A 16,540-nucleotide genomic window follows, 5' to 3' on the forward strand; every position below is an offset into this window, starting at 1 on the left:
GGGTGATATAGGTCAACATAAGGCGTATGTGAGCTGATGTATCAGCAGCAGTTGCAAAAAAAAAAAAAAAGGCGGTGGCTGACTTCATTTGTCACAGGAGGCATTTGCTGGTCTTCACCCTCCTGGTGCTGGGGCATCACTAGTGATAGGGGGATTAAAACTAAGCAGCTAAGTAGGTGGGATAATTGTCATAGCTAAGAAAAGTGGGATTAAAAATTAACACTAAATAATAAAAATACAGGAGGTCGCACGCCTATTTTAAAGCTCAGTGCAATGTTCCTTAGCTTTTATACGACATGACACTAATTTACCATGTAGCAGTCCCATGACTTTTGGCATGTCAGTGCCCTGAATGGAAATGTGTTTCTATTTCTGTCAGCTTTAAAAAGACAGGCTGTTTTTCTGCAGTGTATCCAGATGTATATGGACTGTGTGCACTGGGATCTGAAGACATGTAGGTTTTTTAGGATGAGACCTTGAAAGAGAGAAGAGTTGAGCTCCAGAGTTGAGAGAAGTTTTGCCTGGTTGAAGATCCTCTGAGGATACAGACCTGTCCTCATGAATATTCATAGCGCAGCAGCGCCCAAACTCAACCACTGAACCACAGCACTCTGATAGCCTGACAGCAGAGCTCCTCCCCACCATTTTAATTAAGAACAATCTGTCAAATGTGAGAATGGAAAACGCAGGTTGTGGGGCCTATGGGATTTTTCCATGTGTAGGTGTGCTTGTGGTTGTGTGTGAGTAAGGTGTGTGTGTGTGTGTGTGTGTTAGAGAGGTAAGATGCCCTGTAGGAGATATAACACTAACCTCAGCAACTCTCTCCAGCAGAGGCTCCAGCCAGTGTTCATTACACTCACAGTGGCTGTCCAGGAAAGTGAGGACATTAGCCGTGGCTGCATCTGCCCCGCGGACACGAGAGCGCATCAGACCTGAAACAAACACAAACTACAGTCACCTGTTTCTTTATTACGAAGAAATACAGACAAAAACACGCATTCATCTGCATTAATCAACATATATACAAACTAACACACAATAGAACAAGAATAAGACCAAGAAACACACACACACACACACACACACAAACTAAATAAAACAAGACCAAGACACAAACCCGCAGACAAACACACAAACACACGCACACACAGAGACACAAAAACAGAGACAGACAGACACACACACAGAAATTAACAAAATAAAAGCAACAAGACCAACAGAGACAGAAACACACAGAGACAGACAGACAGACAGACAGACAGACGCACACACAGGCACAGACAAACAGACAGGCAGACACACAGACAGACAGTCACAGACAGACAGACAGAGACACACACACACAAACATAAGAGAAACAAGACCAACAGAGAGAGAGAGAGAGAGAGAGAGAGACACACACAGACAGAGAAACACGCACAGAGGCAGAGACACACACACAGAGGCAGAGACACACACACACAGAGGCAGAGACACACACACACAGAGGCAGAGACACACACACACAGAGGCAGAGACACACACACACAGAGGCAGAGACACACACACACAGAGGCAGACACACACACACAGAGGCAGAGAAACACGCACAGAGGCAGAGACACACACACAGAGGCAGAGACACACACACACAGAGGCAGAGACACACACACACAGAGGCAGAGACACACACACACAGAGGCAGAGACACACACACACAGAGGCAGAGACACACACACACAGAGGCAGACACACACACACACAGAGGCAGACACACACACACACAGACATAAGAGAAACAAGACCAACAGAGAGAGAGAGAAACACACACACAGACAGAGAAACACACACAGAGGCAGACACACACACACACACACACACAGAGGCAGACACACACACACAGAGGCAGAGACACACACACACAGAGGCAGAGACACACACACACAGAGGCAGAGACACACACACAGAGGCAGAGACACACACACACACAGAAAAGTGAGATGCAGCCTGTGGCTGTTGTGAGAACATAGTGTTTATCTGTGGCTCTAATCTTAACCTCCTTGGGGATTTTTCTCACTGCACATCTCAACATCACATCTCTGCTCTAATCAGATTAGCAGAAACACTGCAGTGTGATCCAGCAGCTCAGATACAGTCATGACTGCAGGTACTGTCTGAAAACTTCATCACACACAACTGCAATGGCCAATGTGGAGCTTATAGTAGCTGGAAGGAAGGAATCCTGCTGAGTAGCACACTAATAGAATGATTCATCCATTAATCCATAAACCGTTTCCCCATCTTCTGTAAGATATCCATAAAAAAAATTAACTATTTATATTTCCAGACCCTCTAAAAATACAGTAAAAGGACCAAAAACTCTAAAAAATGAAAGTGCCTAGAGTAGTTTGTTAAGAGATGCCAGAGAAGAACCATTTAAGCTTGTATTTTGAGTGTGAAGAAAATTTTAAGGTGTTTTGACCTTCAAAAACTATTTTTGTGAGAATGTGACCTACTTTTTTTAAATTAAAAATAGTTTTTGGTGTTTTTTAAATTAAAAACAGCGGGACATTTGTGAAAAGCAATCAGGACCAGACAACTCACATAAGCATATATGTGGGTAGGAGTAAACACAAGGAAACTGTATGGCCTCTATCCACATGGTTGGGCTTGTGCTTGTAAACGCAGATGTCGAAAGCTGTGCACATCAGTCCAGCACAGTTTTGCACAGATATTTCCAGTTACAGCTGAATTCACGCTTTTAATTCCAAAAAAAAAAAGTGCTCTTATTTACCTTTTAAAAAGCCATTTAAATGCCTATATCGTCGAAAAAAAGAACATTTGCAATATCATTTTTTTTTCTAATATCGTGCAGCCCTAGCAGCAATTAGTGAGGATGCTGCATTTAAGGTATAAAAGGAAAATCTTAATCAATAAGCTAACAAATAGCTAACTTCAGCTCTGTAGCATTGAGAGATTGTGGTGGATACTTAAAATTAGGGCAGATTGTTAAACTTTACCACTCCTCTTCCATCACAAAACACTGGCAGGGTCGTTCTACAAAGTATTGTTAGCTAGTAGCCTGGTAATAAGGCAATGTTTTTTTTATTCTTTTAAATTTGATGACATATCAGGTTCTTGAAGGGTAGTTCAATTTCTTAAGAGGAAGCTTCCAGCAACTTCCCCTTATAACTCAGTTTTAAGGGGAAAAGTGACACCATTATCAGACCTATTCCCTAATGAAAATATGTGGGATGATAATACAAGTGCTATCAAGACTCCAACCCTACCACAAAATCTGCTGAAACTGCGTGAACAGGGTTCTAACACCATTTTAAAAGTAAAATTTCATGCTCTTTAAGACCTTTTTAAGACCACAATAAATAAAATTTAAGACAAAAAAATTTAGTCGTAATTTCTTTGGTATAAAATCATGTATTGTATTGGAAATTAAAACTTAACATTTTCAATTCATTATCAATTTGTAGCTAACCCGTTGCTAACGTTAGTAATACAGTTAGCTTGCTGCTAATGTTATTTTAGCTAGCTTGCCACTACTGTTAGCTAGCTCTCCACTAACCTTACCACTCTCCCCGGTAAGGAAGCTAACTTGCAGATAATGTTAGTATGTTACCTAGATCAATGCTAATGTAGCTAGCACTCTGCTAACCTTAGTTCCTTAATGTTAGCTCCGCTAGCCTCATGGTAACATTAGCTAGCTCCCTGCTAATGTTAGCTAGCTCCCTGCTTACCTTAGTTCTCTCCCAGGTAATGTTAGCTAAAGTTAGTATGTTCTTTCCCACTGGCATTAAACGCACTCAACGTCTCAAAATGTAATAACTACAGCAAATTTACAGCTAATTTAAGACAATGTAAGACCTTAGTTCCCTAGATTTTAATTTGACAGTTTAAGACTTTTTAAAGACCCGCGGAAACCTTGGTGAATTATCAAAAGTGCACATTTTTAGGCCAATTAAACTCTAACTCTGGTTCAGTTACCCTTATCCCTTTTTTATTTAGGCAAAATATCTTTAATCAAGGTCTGAAAGAACAGTGTACATAACAAGCTCCTTGGTTTAACCTTCAGTTCAGATGCCAAAAACTGCCCGTCTGTAACTAAAGGGAGTTCATTTGCCAGAGCTGAAAGAGAGAGGAGAACAATAAGCAGGTCTTCTTGGCTGCAAAACCGCTTTTTCGTTCTGGACAGATACTCAGAACACTTTCCAAAAATACACTCGCTCTCATAACAGACCAATTATTGTTCGGCAGTTCTGTTTTCTCCAAACACTCACAATAAAGTCTACTTGAGCGTTTCATAAGACTTATGCTGCTACAAAAAGACGGGATGTTGAAGAGCACAGACTATAAATGGCTCTTTGAGGGTCAACTTAACTCCAGATGAGCAGCCTCATGTCCTAATTGGAATTTTTAACAATCAACAAAAATGAAATTACTGGAAGTGCTGTATAATTTCCATTTAAATGACTGAGTAATTCATATGTAACTGCTTTAGAGAACTCAGACCCGAGTCAGGCTGTATATGACTATTATAATGCACATTCGCTATAGTTCTATAAACCATCCAGACCCCCTCTTGAATTATACAGCACTCTTTAAAACACTGCAATCATTTTTGAAATACTGTTTTCTCTAGGCAATAATATTGGCTTATCAATCTAAAGCCATAACTGTAACACTAGGACTTCATTTAAACAGATAGCAAAGACTGCACACAGGAGAAACAGTGCAGCTGTCATTTCACTGTATCACTTAAATGGTGCACTGCCTACAGCTATATGTTTCTAAACATCACCTTCATAATCAATGGGATCATTATGGTGCACTGATACCTGGAAAAGGCTAGAGAAAAGAAAAAAAAAAACGAAACATCTTATTATGGCAGATTTAATAACGGTGCTATCCAAGGACTTTTATTTTGGCATCCTTTTTTGGGGTATGATAATCCTCTGATAATCGGGGCACATTTTTAGCACACTTTTACAGAAACAAATCAAATTCTTACCTTCTCGTCGATCATTTCGTAGAACTCTGACTTTCTCTATTTTCCCTAATAAAGCCCCATCTTCAGCTGTGAGACAAACAGAGAAGCAGATTGAGATGCAGGATGGAAAACTGTGCCCTATTTACTATATTATATTAATCAGAGCTGGGCATCACCACTGATTTACAGAATCGATTTAATCCCGTTTCACGTGGTCTCAATTTCATTTGATTCAGTTTTCATTTTCAGAGAACTAAAGTTGAACTGCACAAGGAACACTCAACCTACCATTATTAAATATATTAGAGTTTACATGAAGAATTAACCATTTCTACAACAGTAACATTATTTTTATTTATTAAATGCTAACAAAAACTTGTTCACTAAGTGTGAGATATAAATGTACTAAAAATGAGACATGTCTTGTTTAACTACTCTAGCAGGCACTAGTAAAGTATTTTTTTTTTTACTTTTTATTTTTCCAATTTTTAACCCAATTTTTCATCCAAATTTAGCTATGCCGATTGTTCTACCTAGTGAGCTGTATTCCCTCCATCACTAGTGATGCCCCAACACCAGGAGGGTGAAGACTAGCACATGCCCCCTCTGATACATGTGAAGCCAGCTACCGTCTCTTAAAACTGCTGCTGTTGTTACATTGCCGAGTAGCATCACAGCGCACTCGGAGGAAAGAGCAGCGACTTAGTTCTGATACATCAGCTCACAGACGCCTTGTGCTGATCGACATCACCTTACGAGTGATGTGAGGAAAGAGCTCCATCTACTCACCCAAAGAGAGCAAAGTCAATTGTGCTCTCTCGGGGCTCCAGCAGCTGACTAATCCACAACACTTAACAAGCTGTTCAAACTCATTCAGTAACTTGTGGAAATCTGTTCCCCATAAAAGTGCACTCTATGATTTGGATTTTCCCATGTAAGGAAGTGAATAAGGCAGATACAGACTTCTCTAAGAGGAGAGATAAATGACTAAAGCTTAGTGTTATAGAGGATAAAGTTAAACACACAAGAGATCAAAGCATAAAGCTAATGCTGAAGTAAATATATGAGGGTCAGAGAAACAACACTTACGATTGTCACTGTAGTCGTCCACCAGAATGATCTCTTTCACCAAGTGAGGAGGACTCTTCTTTAGCACACTGTTGGCAGAGGTTTAAGAGTTCAATTCTACAAAGTAGTCTCTTCTTTCTCTGTAATTTCTGCTTCAAATGACGCAGATGCAGTAAAATAAAATCTTGCTCTGGTTCCCCACATAGAGCTACATAAAATGCTGTATACTGAACTGCTAGCATAATAAAACCACAAGGACAGAATATACACAAGAGGGAATACAGTTAGTGGCCTTCGAAGCAAAGAACCAAAAAAGAACCTGCAAGATCTTCTGCAGAAAAGCGGTCCTGCATCTTTAGTACATCTTTTTTGTGCTATATTTGTATTATGTCCTGAAATAAGAGTGCTGTACAGAGATACGAGGACATTTTCTTTTTGCCGTGTATAAAAAAAACAGATATGAGAGGAATTAATGGATATTTTCCACACATCTAAAATCTCATCTCATTTGCTTAACCATAATTAAATATTACTGATAATTAGTATATCTGTAAATCACAAAGTATGTTTTACAGCTGCGTACAGCTAATACATTCATAAAGCACACACAAATACTTTACCACAGACAAAGGAACAGAGTAAGGCTGAGATGGAGAATCAAGTCAGAAAAGAAAGAATGAAAAAGAATGGAGCCAATCACATAAACCCACCTGACCACAGTGCGCAGCAACGCAGAGCGAGCTTCATTATGGAACGTGATCACCACGCTGGACGCTGGGAGCTCCGACTTCCACTGCTTATGACGACAGCTGAGAGTGAAAGAGAAAAAACAGGAGAGGGAAATGACAGTTAGTTAATTTATTCATTTTCCCAATGTACCATTGATGGGTTTAAAAACGCTTTTCTCAGTCTGACAGTCTGACAGTCAATTAAGACTCCTAGGTAGATAGAACCAGTCTAGTGAGCAGATAGACACACAGACAGACAGTTTAAACTACAGAGAGGTCAGTAAGGAGTCAAACTGATAAAGACTAAAAAGATACAGTAATACAGATATACTGATAGACTGACAGACACAGCTCCACACAACTGCTATTTCATGAACACATCATGTTGAAATAAAAGTCACCAATGCAAATAAACAGACTCTTTCAAACTAAAATTCACTACTATAAACATAGGCCGTGCCAAAATAAAAGTATCAGTTAAAAAAAAGTCACTAATACAAACTAACAGACTTAGTTAAAAAAAAAAAGCCACAAATAAAAACAAATGTTTGTCAAAATTAAAAGTCACTAATGCAAACAGAATTTAAAAATTTGGACACACACCTTCACATTTAATGTTTTTTACTTTAATTTGTATTTTTTTTACACTGTAGATTAATACAAATGCATTCCTTCATAGCTTTAATATTTATGTTAAAGCCAAAATCTATATTTTAGATACTTAAGCAGCACCTTTTGCTTTGATGCCAACTTTACCCACTCTTGGCTGATTTTCTCAGTCCGCATCATGTGGTGAAACATGAAATGGTTCTCTAACTGTTTTAAAGGAGTTCTAGAGGTGCTGAGTTCTTGTTAACTGCTTTTCCTTTACTCTGATCTCTAACTTGTCCCAAACCATCAGAGTTGGTTTTTTATGTCAAGTGTTTGTGTAGACCAAACACTTTTTGTCTACTACCTAATTGTATGTTTTCCTTCATATTTAAGCCTTAATACTAATCTACAATCTAATACATAAAACAAATATTAAAAAGAATTAAAATGTGTGCCCAAAATTTTGACAGGTACTGTATGTGTCTGTATGTTTTAAATTCAGCAGATAAGCAGCAATAGTGCTTTAAAAATTGCAGTTTGCAGTAGAGGATTTATTATTGTTTGAATGCATAGCACAAAACGTACGTCCTACAGTATAGAGAGGCACACAAGAGAGGCAGACAAGAGACAGATAGGCCTACAGACATTCAGATAGACCGGCACACTGGCTAACAGAGACAGATGGAGAGTAAAAGGAACAGATACATTGAGATAGTAGACTGGCACACACTGACTGACTGAAAATGAGACAGAAAGAGAGATATAGATACAGATATAGATTCATAGAGAGAGTCAGAGAGAAAGACTGGCACACTGACTGACAGAGAGACATACAGAGAAACAGACACACAGAGACAGATAGACCAACAGACACACTGATAGATTGACACACTTACTGATGTAGAAAAAAACAAAAAGATAGACTGAGATATACCAACAGACTGGCAGAGAGACAGACACAGAGAAAGAAAGGCACACCTAATTAGCCTAACCTGAGATTGGTCAATAGGCAGACTGATAGACAGGCTGTTGGATATTCTCTACACCCTCTATTGCAGCACTGTGCACATTACACTCCACATTCTTCTTGATTGAATCTTAATAGATCAAAAGACTAGAGATTGCAGAAAGTATGAAATAATTTGAATGTAAGGCTGGACTGACTGTGAACTTTCATTAAATGCTTTCCACACCTCTTCATCTGACCTTCAAATCTCACAGGAACATCCTGCCTTTAAAGAGCATCAGACCTTCTGCCACAAATCACAGCATTCACATTTCTCATATGAATCTGCTGCTGCTCATTTTCAGTCAGACCGTCCTCAACGATAAAACGATGAAATGCACGTCAGCCAGCTCACTTATCTTAATGACATCGGGTCAAGGCGGACCAGCTCAGGATCGGTGACAAATCAAACACATTAATGCTGGGATACGGATTCAAACAGCAGCTCTCTGTGCTGAAGCGAGGCGTGGAGAATCGTCTGTGTGTGTGAGACACGCCGCCGCTGCACGGCTGGAGCCGGGAGTGACAGGGACCGACACGCATGCTTTAACCCTACACACTGCAGTCACACACACGCTTTATCTCTGGGGTTTTTACAGTCATACACACACCCACACCCCTCTGATCCCAGGAGATTTCACACACTCGTACACAGTCACACCGCTCTCACACTGCAGGTTTAATTTGACAGCCGTGGAGTTAATCCACTGTCTTCTTCCTGCCCGCGGTGACGAGGACGAGAGCACAGGCTCGTCTCTGTGCTAATGCCATCGAGTATGATGCAACGGCTGGAGAGCCTGGAGCAGCACCAGGCCACACACACACACACACACACACATACACACACAGCTTGAGGTCTACACTGAACAGAGAATAATCAGAGGGTAGAGTCCAACTACATGCTCTCACTGCAACCCCCCCTGGGAGTGCTCTATGTAGTACTCACATCATGACTACTTACAGGAGGTGTATATCTCTGATATCATAAATTAATTAATTAACCTTCCCAAGCTTAACCCATAAAACAGTTAAACAAAATTGCAGTAACTGCAATTTTCTTTAATATTAGTAAATAACCTCCTTATTGACAAAGGTGTAAGCGATCAACATGAGACTTTAACACACAACTTTGTTTTTGTCTTTTATTTTACTTAATCTGACTACTGGGTGATTTTAGAGCTATTCAGCATTTCCAAAATCCCCAAATTAACTAAAGTTTACATCAGTATATATTTGTCCACTAGGCATTTCTACCTAGTAGAAACTCTAGTCCTGGCATATCATGTCCCACATATTTTGAGTGTTTTTTTTAGTTTTTTTTTTTTAGCTCCAACACCATTACATCTGCTAATAAAGAGATTGTCACCAGAAACACCTTCTTACCCTACTAGACTGGCCCTGCCATCAAAACTAGAGTCTCTCTGTCCTACATATTTAGCATTTTAGTTTTTTTCTCTGATCTAAAGCAACAGATATACTTGCTGTTAACTGCACTGAAATTAAAATGATGCACAAATGAAGTGCAATACACACTAAATAGTTAAAATGGAAGAAAGGCCACCCTTTGCACTAACTGTATGATGCATTGTAGTCACTGTGGCAAGTGGAAGCCTTTAGTGGTTGCCTCTAGTAACATGCATAGTAAATAGACAAGTATGTTAACACAGGCCTTGGCAACACACTTTAGAGGTGTGAGTGTTCCCAAGCCATTCCCTATGCTAAAGGTGTGAGAGCTGTTGTCTGTGCAAACACAGGACCAAACAATTACGGATGGTAGTGCCTTCTAAGATGTATTTCTGGTACACATGGCACTGTTGTTCGAGGAATGTTAAACGCCTGCCCAGTCACAGAAATGGAATGGTCTATTCATTCTTGTGGCCTCAATCACAAGATAGCAACGTACACAACATACCCAGGGTGTCCTCAAGCACTTCAGTTCCCCAAGTTAATGGTGCTTCAAAAGGTCTTTACCAATTTCAATGTTCTTTCCACTTACACATCTCTTTTACGAACAGGTTTTTTTTTTTTTTTTTTGCTTTATGGGACCAATAAACATACATAAACCAAACAAAAACTGGGACATGTCTGAGCTGTCTGAACGTTAACTAACCATTTCCTGTCAGGGAGAGCTTGGAAACACTAAACTTGCACAAATAAATCAACTTAAAACTATGCTAAAAGCTGTTCTGCTAAAGGACCAAAAGTTGTTCTGCTAAAGCACTTCTCTCAGAACACTTTGGGGGAGAAAAGGATGGTTAAAAAGTGGATTAAAGGTGGTGGTCAAATTTCTATGTGTGCAATACAAATGGTCATTGAGTAGTTCTTCTTTTCTCTGTCCTGCCAAAAGGGGGCAGTATATTTCCCTCTGCTGTAGTGCTGTTAGCAGTGTGAGGAGGAACTGTGCAGTAGAGCTCCAGCAGAATAGAAGCTTTGACTAGAAGACGGGCACTTTTTAGAGCAAGTCCCAACGGCATGCTTCCCAGCCTTTCTCCTGGGGAGGTCTTCTACCTTACAGCATGCTTATACACACACACACACACACTTAAAGTATGTGCTCATACCCAACAGCTCCCTGCGAACCTCTGTCCTGCCAATTCTCAGATAATGTGAAGTCTGTGAGCATGTGTTTTCCTGCGGCTGCTTCATACTGTGATCCTCCAGGCCCTGTTTACTGTCCAGCTATGCTTTTTAATGGCTTGTTAGGTTGTAACCTCTCTTAACCACATCGACCGCCAACTCAAACACACGCATTAACATACGACAGAATCTATAATACCCACAGAAACACAGAGAGAGAGAGAGAGAGAGAGAGAGAGAGAGAGAGAGAGAGAGACAGAGAGAAAGAGACAGATAGAGAGAGAAAGAGGCCGAGAGAGGGTCAGAGAGAGAAATTAAGGGTCACCGTTTCTGTACACACACAAGCTAAACACCTCCACCAGTATGGCAGCGTGCTCACCTTCAGCATTAAAGATTAATGCGGCTGTGTGCTTTTCTGTTTAATTAAAGCTGCAGCGCTGTCTGAGCAGCAGACGCAAGCTCCAGTCCCTCAGAGACAGCAGCAGCCCTTGCCAAAAACATCCCCATTAACACACACATACACACACACACACACACAGTCACAAGAGGTAACAACACAAACACAAGCGCACACACACACTCTCTCTCAGGAATAAACAAAGACCATGTGTTCTCCGTCAGAACCTTTATTCTAAAAAGTCTGCTTTGATAATGAAGATCAAATAAAAGTGCTTATTACCTACACTGGTGTAATAGGGTATATATATATATATATATATATATATATATATATATATATATATATATATATATATATATATATATATATATAAAGCTGTCAGGGAGAGCTGAGAAACACTGTACTTGCACAAATTAATCAAATTAAAGCATGCAATCAGTTTACTACCTTCACAAGCTGGCTATTTTTTCAGCTAAAGATATATAAGCTTTAAAGGGCTAGCATAGTAACATTAGCTATGCTAACTTAGGCCTAACATTTGTCTGTTTACAAAAAAACTCGTCTAGAGTAGCACAGATGCAATAAGCTTACAATAAGAATTGCACTACTGATTAGTATAGCACTACTGAGGTAAATCTATGACTAAATTTGCATTGTTAACATTCTAAGAAGATACTACCATTCTATGAAACAAGAACATCAGTAGGCAAATTTAGACTCCCCACCTGCTATGTCACATCAATGTCAAAAGTCGAGGGCACAAAAATACAAGTCAGAGGCGCCAAAATACCAAGTGAAAAAAATGAAGCTCGAGAGCAACATTTTCTTCAGCGCGCACACGATTCCCTTTTTTGCTCACTAGTTTCACATTTGTGCTCACGCAAAGTTAATTTACAAACGCAAAATGTTAAAACATGCTGGTTAATTTTTTTCACCTGGTATTTTTGCGCCCCTGACTTTTGACATTGATGGGACGCCATAACCTACAGCCTTTCACAAAGCTCAGCAGAAGAAGAGTATAATAGGAAGGCATTAAAAAGACACGGGTTGACATTCTCATGACATCCACCCACTGTGTAATATGGCCCCTCACACCATTATAACAACTCAACCGCATAAGACAATGTTTTATTGGTCACAAGCTAGTGAAATGCAGGCTGCTCTATTTTATGTGGAACTACAAGAGCACCATATAAACTGCTGACCACAAACATCCAGCAAGAACTCGCCCGGCGCATCGACACGCACTGCTGCTACAAAACATACATGCACACGCACACAACTTTCCGGAGTGGACAGATCGAAGCCAAACGAGGGAAACTAAAATATTAAAATATGTATAAGGAAGTAAAGCTATAAATGCCAAAATTAATAGACAAAAGCCTTTTCATACAGACTGTGTGCTGCAGCTGTACTGTACCTTATACCTGCGGAAATGGAAATGGGCGAGATTCAGGAAAGCCATTACGTGTTTTAGGCCATTAAAGGAACCATTAAAACACAATGTGTAGAACGTAGTGATAAATGCACAGTCCACGTTCAACTTCCTATTTGAGCATCGTCCCAAATTCCTCGTGGTGTCTTTGTCTATTCATGTGCACAATGAGGCGTTTCTGCCTTCTCCCTCCCCGAAGAACGGAAAGAAACTATCAGGCAGCAATCTGAAAACTCTTTCATTGGGCCATCGCATTAGTCCATTAGACACAGATTGTGAGTTTTCCTCTAGCAGAACTTTGGCTTGATTACATAAAGACCTGGCAGGGGTTTGAGCTCACTGAAGGAAAAACATTCAATCGACATGAAGTAAACTGTTTACAAAGAACGTAAAAAGCAATTGTTGGAAATTGAAATCTTTAAATTAAAACATTCAATACATGTTTATTGATGCAGGTTTTGGATCAGTGGGCTGGATAAGGAGCTAAACTTCTAGGTTAATTGCAACTCTGGCCAAGCTTACAAAATAGCCTTGAGTAAAACATGTTGCAACACCACACAATAATCAGCCTTCCTGTTTTGGTCTGAAACACCCATGTTTTAAATACTTATCAGTCATGGTCATCTAGAAAACAAACTGACCACAAAAGAGCAGCAGAGAATACCATTAGGGACTTTTCTGGTGCTCGTGATGAGGTCCTTTATTACCCCACAGCTAAAATTACTCAGTACAAACAACCTCATGGATCTGACCTAATCAGCTCAACCAAATCCTATATAGGCTGAAAACATTAATTAACAGTAACATTAACTTCCAGACAACTAAAACACAGTGTGTAATTCAGGAGCCGGGGAGGCTGCGACATCATGCCAAGTTAGAGAACAAACTCATCAGTCAGCAAGCTCTCAGCTCAGTTCCCCTCACTTAAAGGGGGTGGATGGGCAGATCCCGAGACAAAAGAAGGAAACAGGGCCAAAACTGAGAAAGGGCAGGACTAAGCAGGCCTAAATTACATTGTCTAGGTGGGAGTCACACAGAGTTGATGTAAATGTTTACTTGTGTGGTTGATGTGGACTTTAGTACATGACTTCATGACTATTACTCTAGTCAGAGACAGGAGAGCTCAGAGCCCAGAGACAGGAGAGCCCAGAGACAGGAGAGCCCAGAGACAAAGGAGACCAGAGACAGGAGAGCCCAGAGACAGAAGAGCCCAGAGACAGGGAAGCCCAAAGAGAAAGGAAGCCCAAAGATAAGAGAGCCTGATGAGACATCAGTGTCCAGAGACAGGAGAGCCCAGAGACAGGAGAGCCCAGAGACAGGAGAGCCCAGAGACAGGAGTTCCCAGAGACAAAAGAGCCCAGAGACAAGAGAGCCAAGAGAGGCAGGGCAATGAGACAGAAGTGTCAGGAGAGCAGAGAGCCCAGAGTTAAAAGACAAAATAGCCAAGAGAGTCTAGAGACAGAAGAGCCAAGAGATGAGACACAGATGAGAAACATGAAAAGAGACCAGGATAGGCAAGATAAGTCAAAACAGAAGTACAGGAGAAGCCAGTGCCCAAAGAGCCAAGAAGAGTCAGCAGTGTCCAGAGACAGAAGAGCCCAGAGACAGAAGAGCCCAGAGACAGAAGAGATCAGAGACAGAAGAGATCAGAGACAGGAGAGCCCAGGATAGGCTACAAAAGCCACAACAGGAGGACAGGAGAGGCCAGTGCCCAAAGAACCATGAAGAGTTAGCAGAGCCCAGAGACAGTAGAGTCAAAAGAGTCAGGAGGGCAAAGAGTCATAATTCAGAGCTAAGACTGTCTAGAAAGTACAGAGTCAAGAAAGCCCATTACCAGCTGAGCCCAAAGTCAAGAGACACCCAAGTCCAAAAGAGACAGGAGACCCCCAAGCCCAGATCAGGAGACAAAAAAGAGAGCCCAGAAGAGCCAAGCGTAATGAGAGCAGAACGCCCAGAATGCCGAGTTATCAGAGCCCAGATGAGCCCTACAGTAGTTCTTCTTGAATGCAGAACAAGTGGACTTGTGAAAGCAATCAATATCAGAGCCAAAGCTGAGATTGGTCTGGGGAGCTATGAAAATGCCAGGCTTAAAAAGGTCACACACAAGCTGCAAAACAGCAAGAAATGAACAGGCAAACATGCTGACTAAAGTGTCTTCAGAATTCCAAAGTAAAACATGAGCTCATCTCCTGTTAAATCCTTATGCCCAAAGTGGAACACGCACTTCACCCAAGAGTCTAGTCTGAGCCTTAAAAGCTCTTCCATCAGAGTTACACAAATGATTTAGAGTGCATTACACACCCATAATAATAATAACAGCAGAAGAACTGGGCAGAGGAGTAACCTTCACTATTTTTACAGTCTGTGACTGGATATATGCATTGCCATGTACAGCAAGTCCAAAGGTTTTGGATATCTATAAAAAATAAGAATGAAAAATCTTCTTTTCTGGGCATTAAAGCCAGTGACCTCAGAGGAAAGTGCGGCAATCCAGCTCTAATTTATCAGCTAGCCAATGCCTGTGCTGACCAACATCACACTAGTCATCTACCCACCCAGAAAGAGCCTGGCCAATTGTACTAGGATTAATTTCAGCAATCCTTGTATCACAATGGCAACAGATTAATGCTTTGAAATAATGCTTAGGTGTGTACTCATCCTGCATTTGGTCCAAATGAATACAAACCTCCAAATCTATTCAACGTAAAACCTGTCACATCTTTCTGCAGCATACTATTCAGAGTTGTATCAGTGTTGTCCTCGATAAAGAAACAAGCAAACAAAGGGAACATGAAGCTAAACACTAACTCATCACCAGTAATAAGCAGTTTCCTGCTCTGCACACCATGACAACAACAATCCATTCAAAACAAGATATCATTCACAAACAAACATCACACAGTGTTTACTGTGGCGTGTTCCCCACACTGCATTTCCCAGTCAGAACTGGGCTCCTGTAACCTACTCTGGTTTGTTAGTGGTTCCTGGCCAAGGTCAAAACCTAGTCTCTCAGATGACAGGCAGAAGTATGGCCTGCAAAGCCAGCCTTTATTCTGGAGATCTACTGCTCACCCCAGAGACTCAAACACGGCAGTTAGAGGAAGAACTCTTCAAAAGAACATGATATACCAGGGTATGAAAGGGTACTTGCCCCCTACAGATTTCTTTTGTCTTTGCTTTTTTATCATACTGATATTTTTAACATTATAATACAAACTTTAAAACTAGCCAAATCATCATCTATAACCCGAATAAATATAAAAAGCACTTTTTAAAATGATTATTTTATTTTATTTTAGGCGACCTCCTGGATGCGACTCCATGCCCTTTTGGAGTAATTTTGGTAGGCCGGCCACTCCTGGGAAGGTTCACCACTCTTCAATGTTTTTTTTTTTTTTTTTTTTTCATAGTTCTCACCCTGGTCCACTGGAGTCCCAAAGTTTCAGAAAAGACTTTGTAACCTTGTTTGTAGGTTGTCTTTCTAGGATGTCTTAATTTTTGGGCTGAACCGCAAAAACCTGTCAATATGACACATACTCAATATGTTACAAATGTCAGGGGTTACGCTTCAATACAAATTCACGCCGATATATTGTGGCTTTTTTTTTTTTAATCATCAAATGAAAACAGTCATAGTATAAAAATATTTGCATAAAATTTTGTTTTAAAAAGTTACTTTTAAGCCAATCAGAACAGTGCAATCTTAAGAGTACAGAGTAAAGAGTACAGCACTGCTATTTAGCAGTCAATAATT

General features: G+C 40.4%; 1 protein-coding gene across 3 annotated transcripts in view; it reads right to left on the bottom strand.

Moving 5' to 3' along the window:
• Window positions 1–16,540, bottom strand: part of galnt2 (UDP-N-acetyl-alpha-D-galactosamine:polypeptide N-acetylgalactosaminyltransferase 2) — a 139,714-nt gene that overhangs the window by 22,392 nt on the left and 100,782 nt on the right. For all 3 annotated transcript variants that reach the window (XR_007439919.1, XR_007439920.1, XM_022684543.2), the window contains exons 4-7: window positions 6,760–6,858; window positions 6,071–6,138; window positions 5,003–5,068; window positions 811–932 (exon numbers count right to left, since the gene is read on the bottom strand). Coding sequence is in view for 1 of the 3 variants with exons in the window: in XM_022684543.2 (XP_022540264.1) it covers window positions 811–932; window positions 5,003–5,068; window positions 6,071–6,138; window positions 6,760–6,858 (355 nt within the window). In the remaining 2 variants the exon portion in view is untranslated. The remainder of the gene's footprint in view (window positions 1–810; window positions 933–5,002; window positions 5,069–6,070; window positions 6,139–6,759; window positions 6,859–16,540) is intronic.

Source organism: Astyanax mexicanus, chromosome 7 (assembly GCF_023375975.1).
Source record: "Astyanax mexicanus isolate ESR-SI-001 chromosome 7, AstMex3_surface, whole genome shotgun sequence".
NCBI classification, from domain to species: domain Eukaryota; kingdom Metazoa; phylum Chordata; class Actinopteri; order Characiformes; family Acestrorhamphidae; genus Astyanax; species Astyanax mexicanus.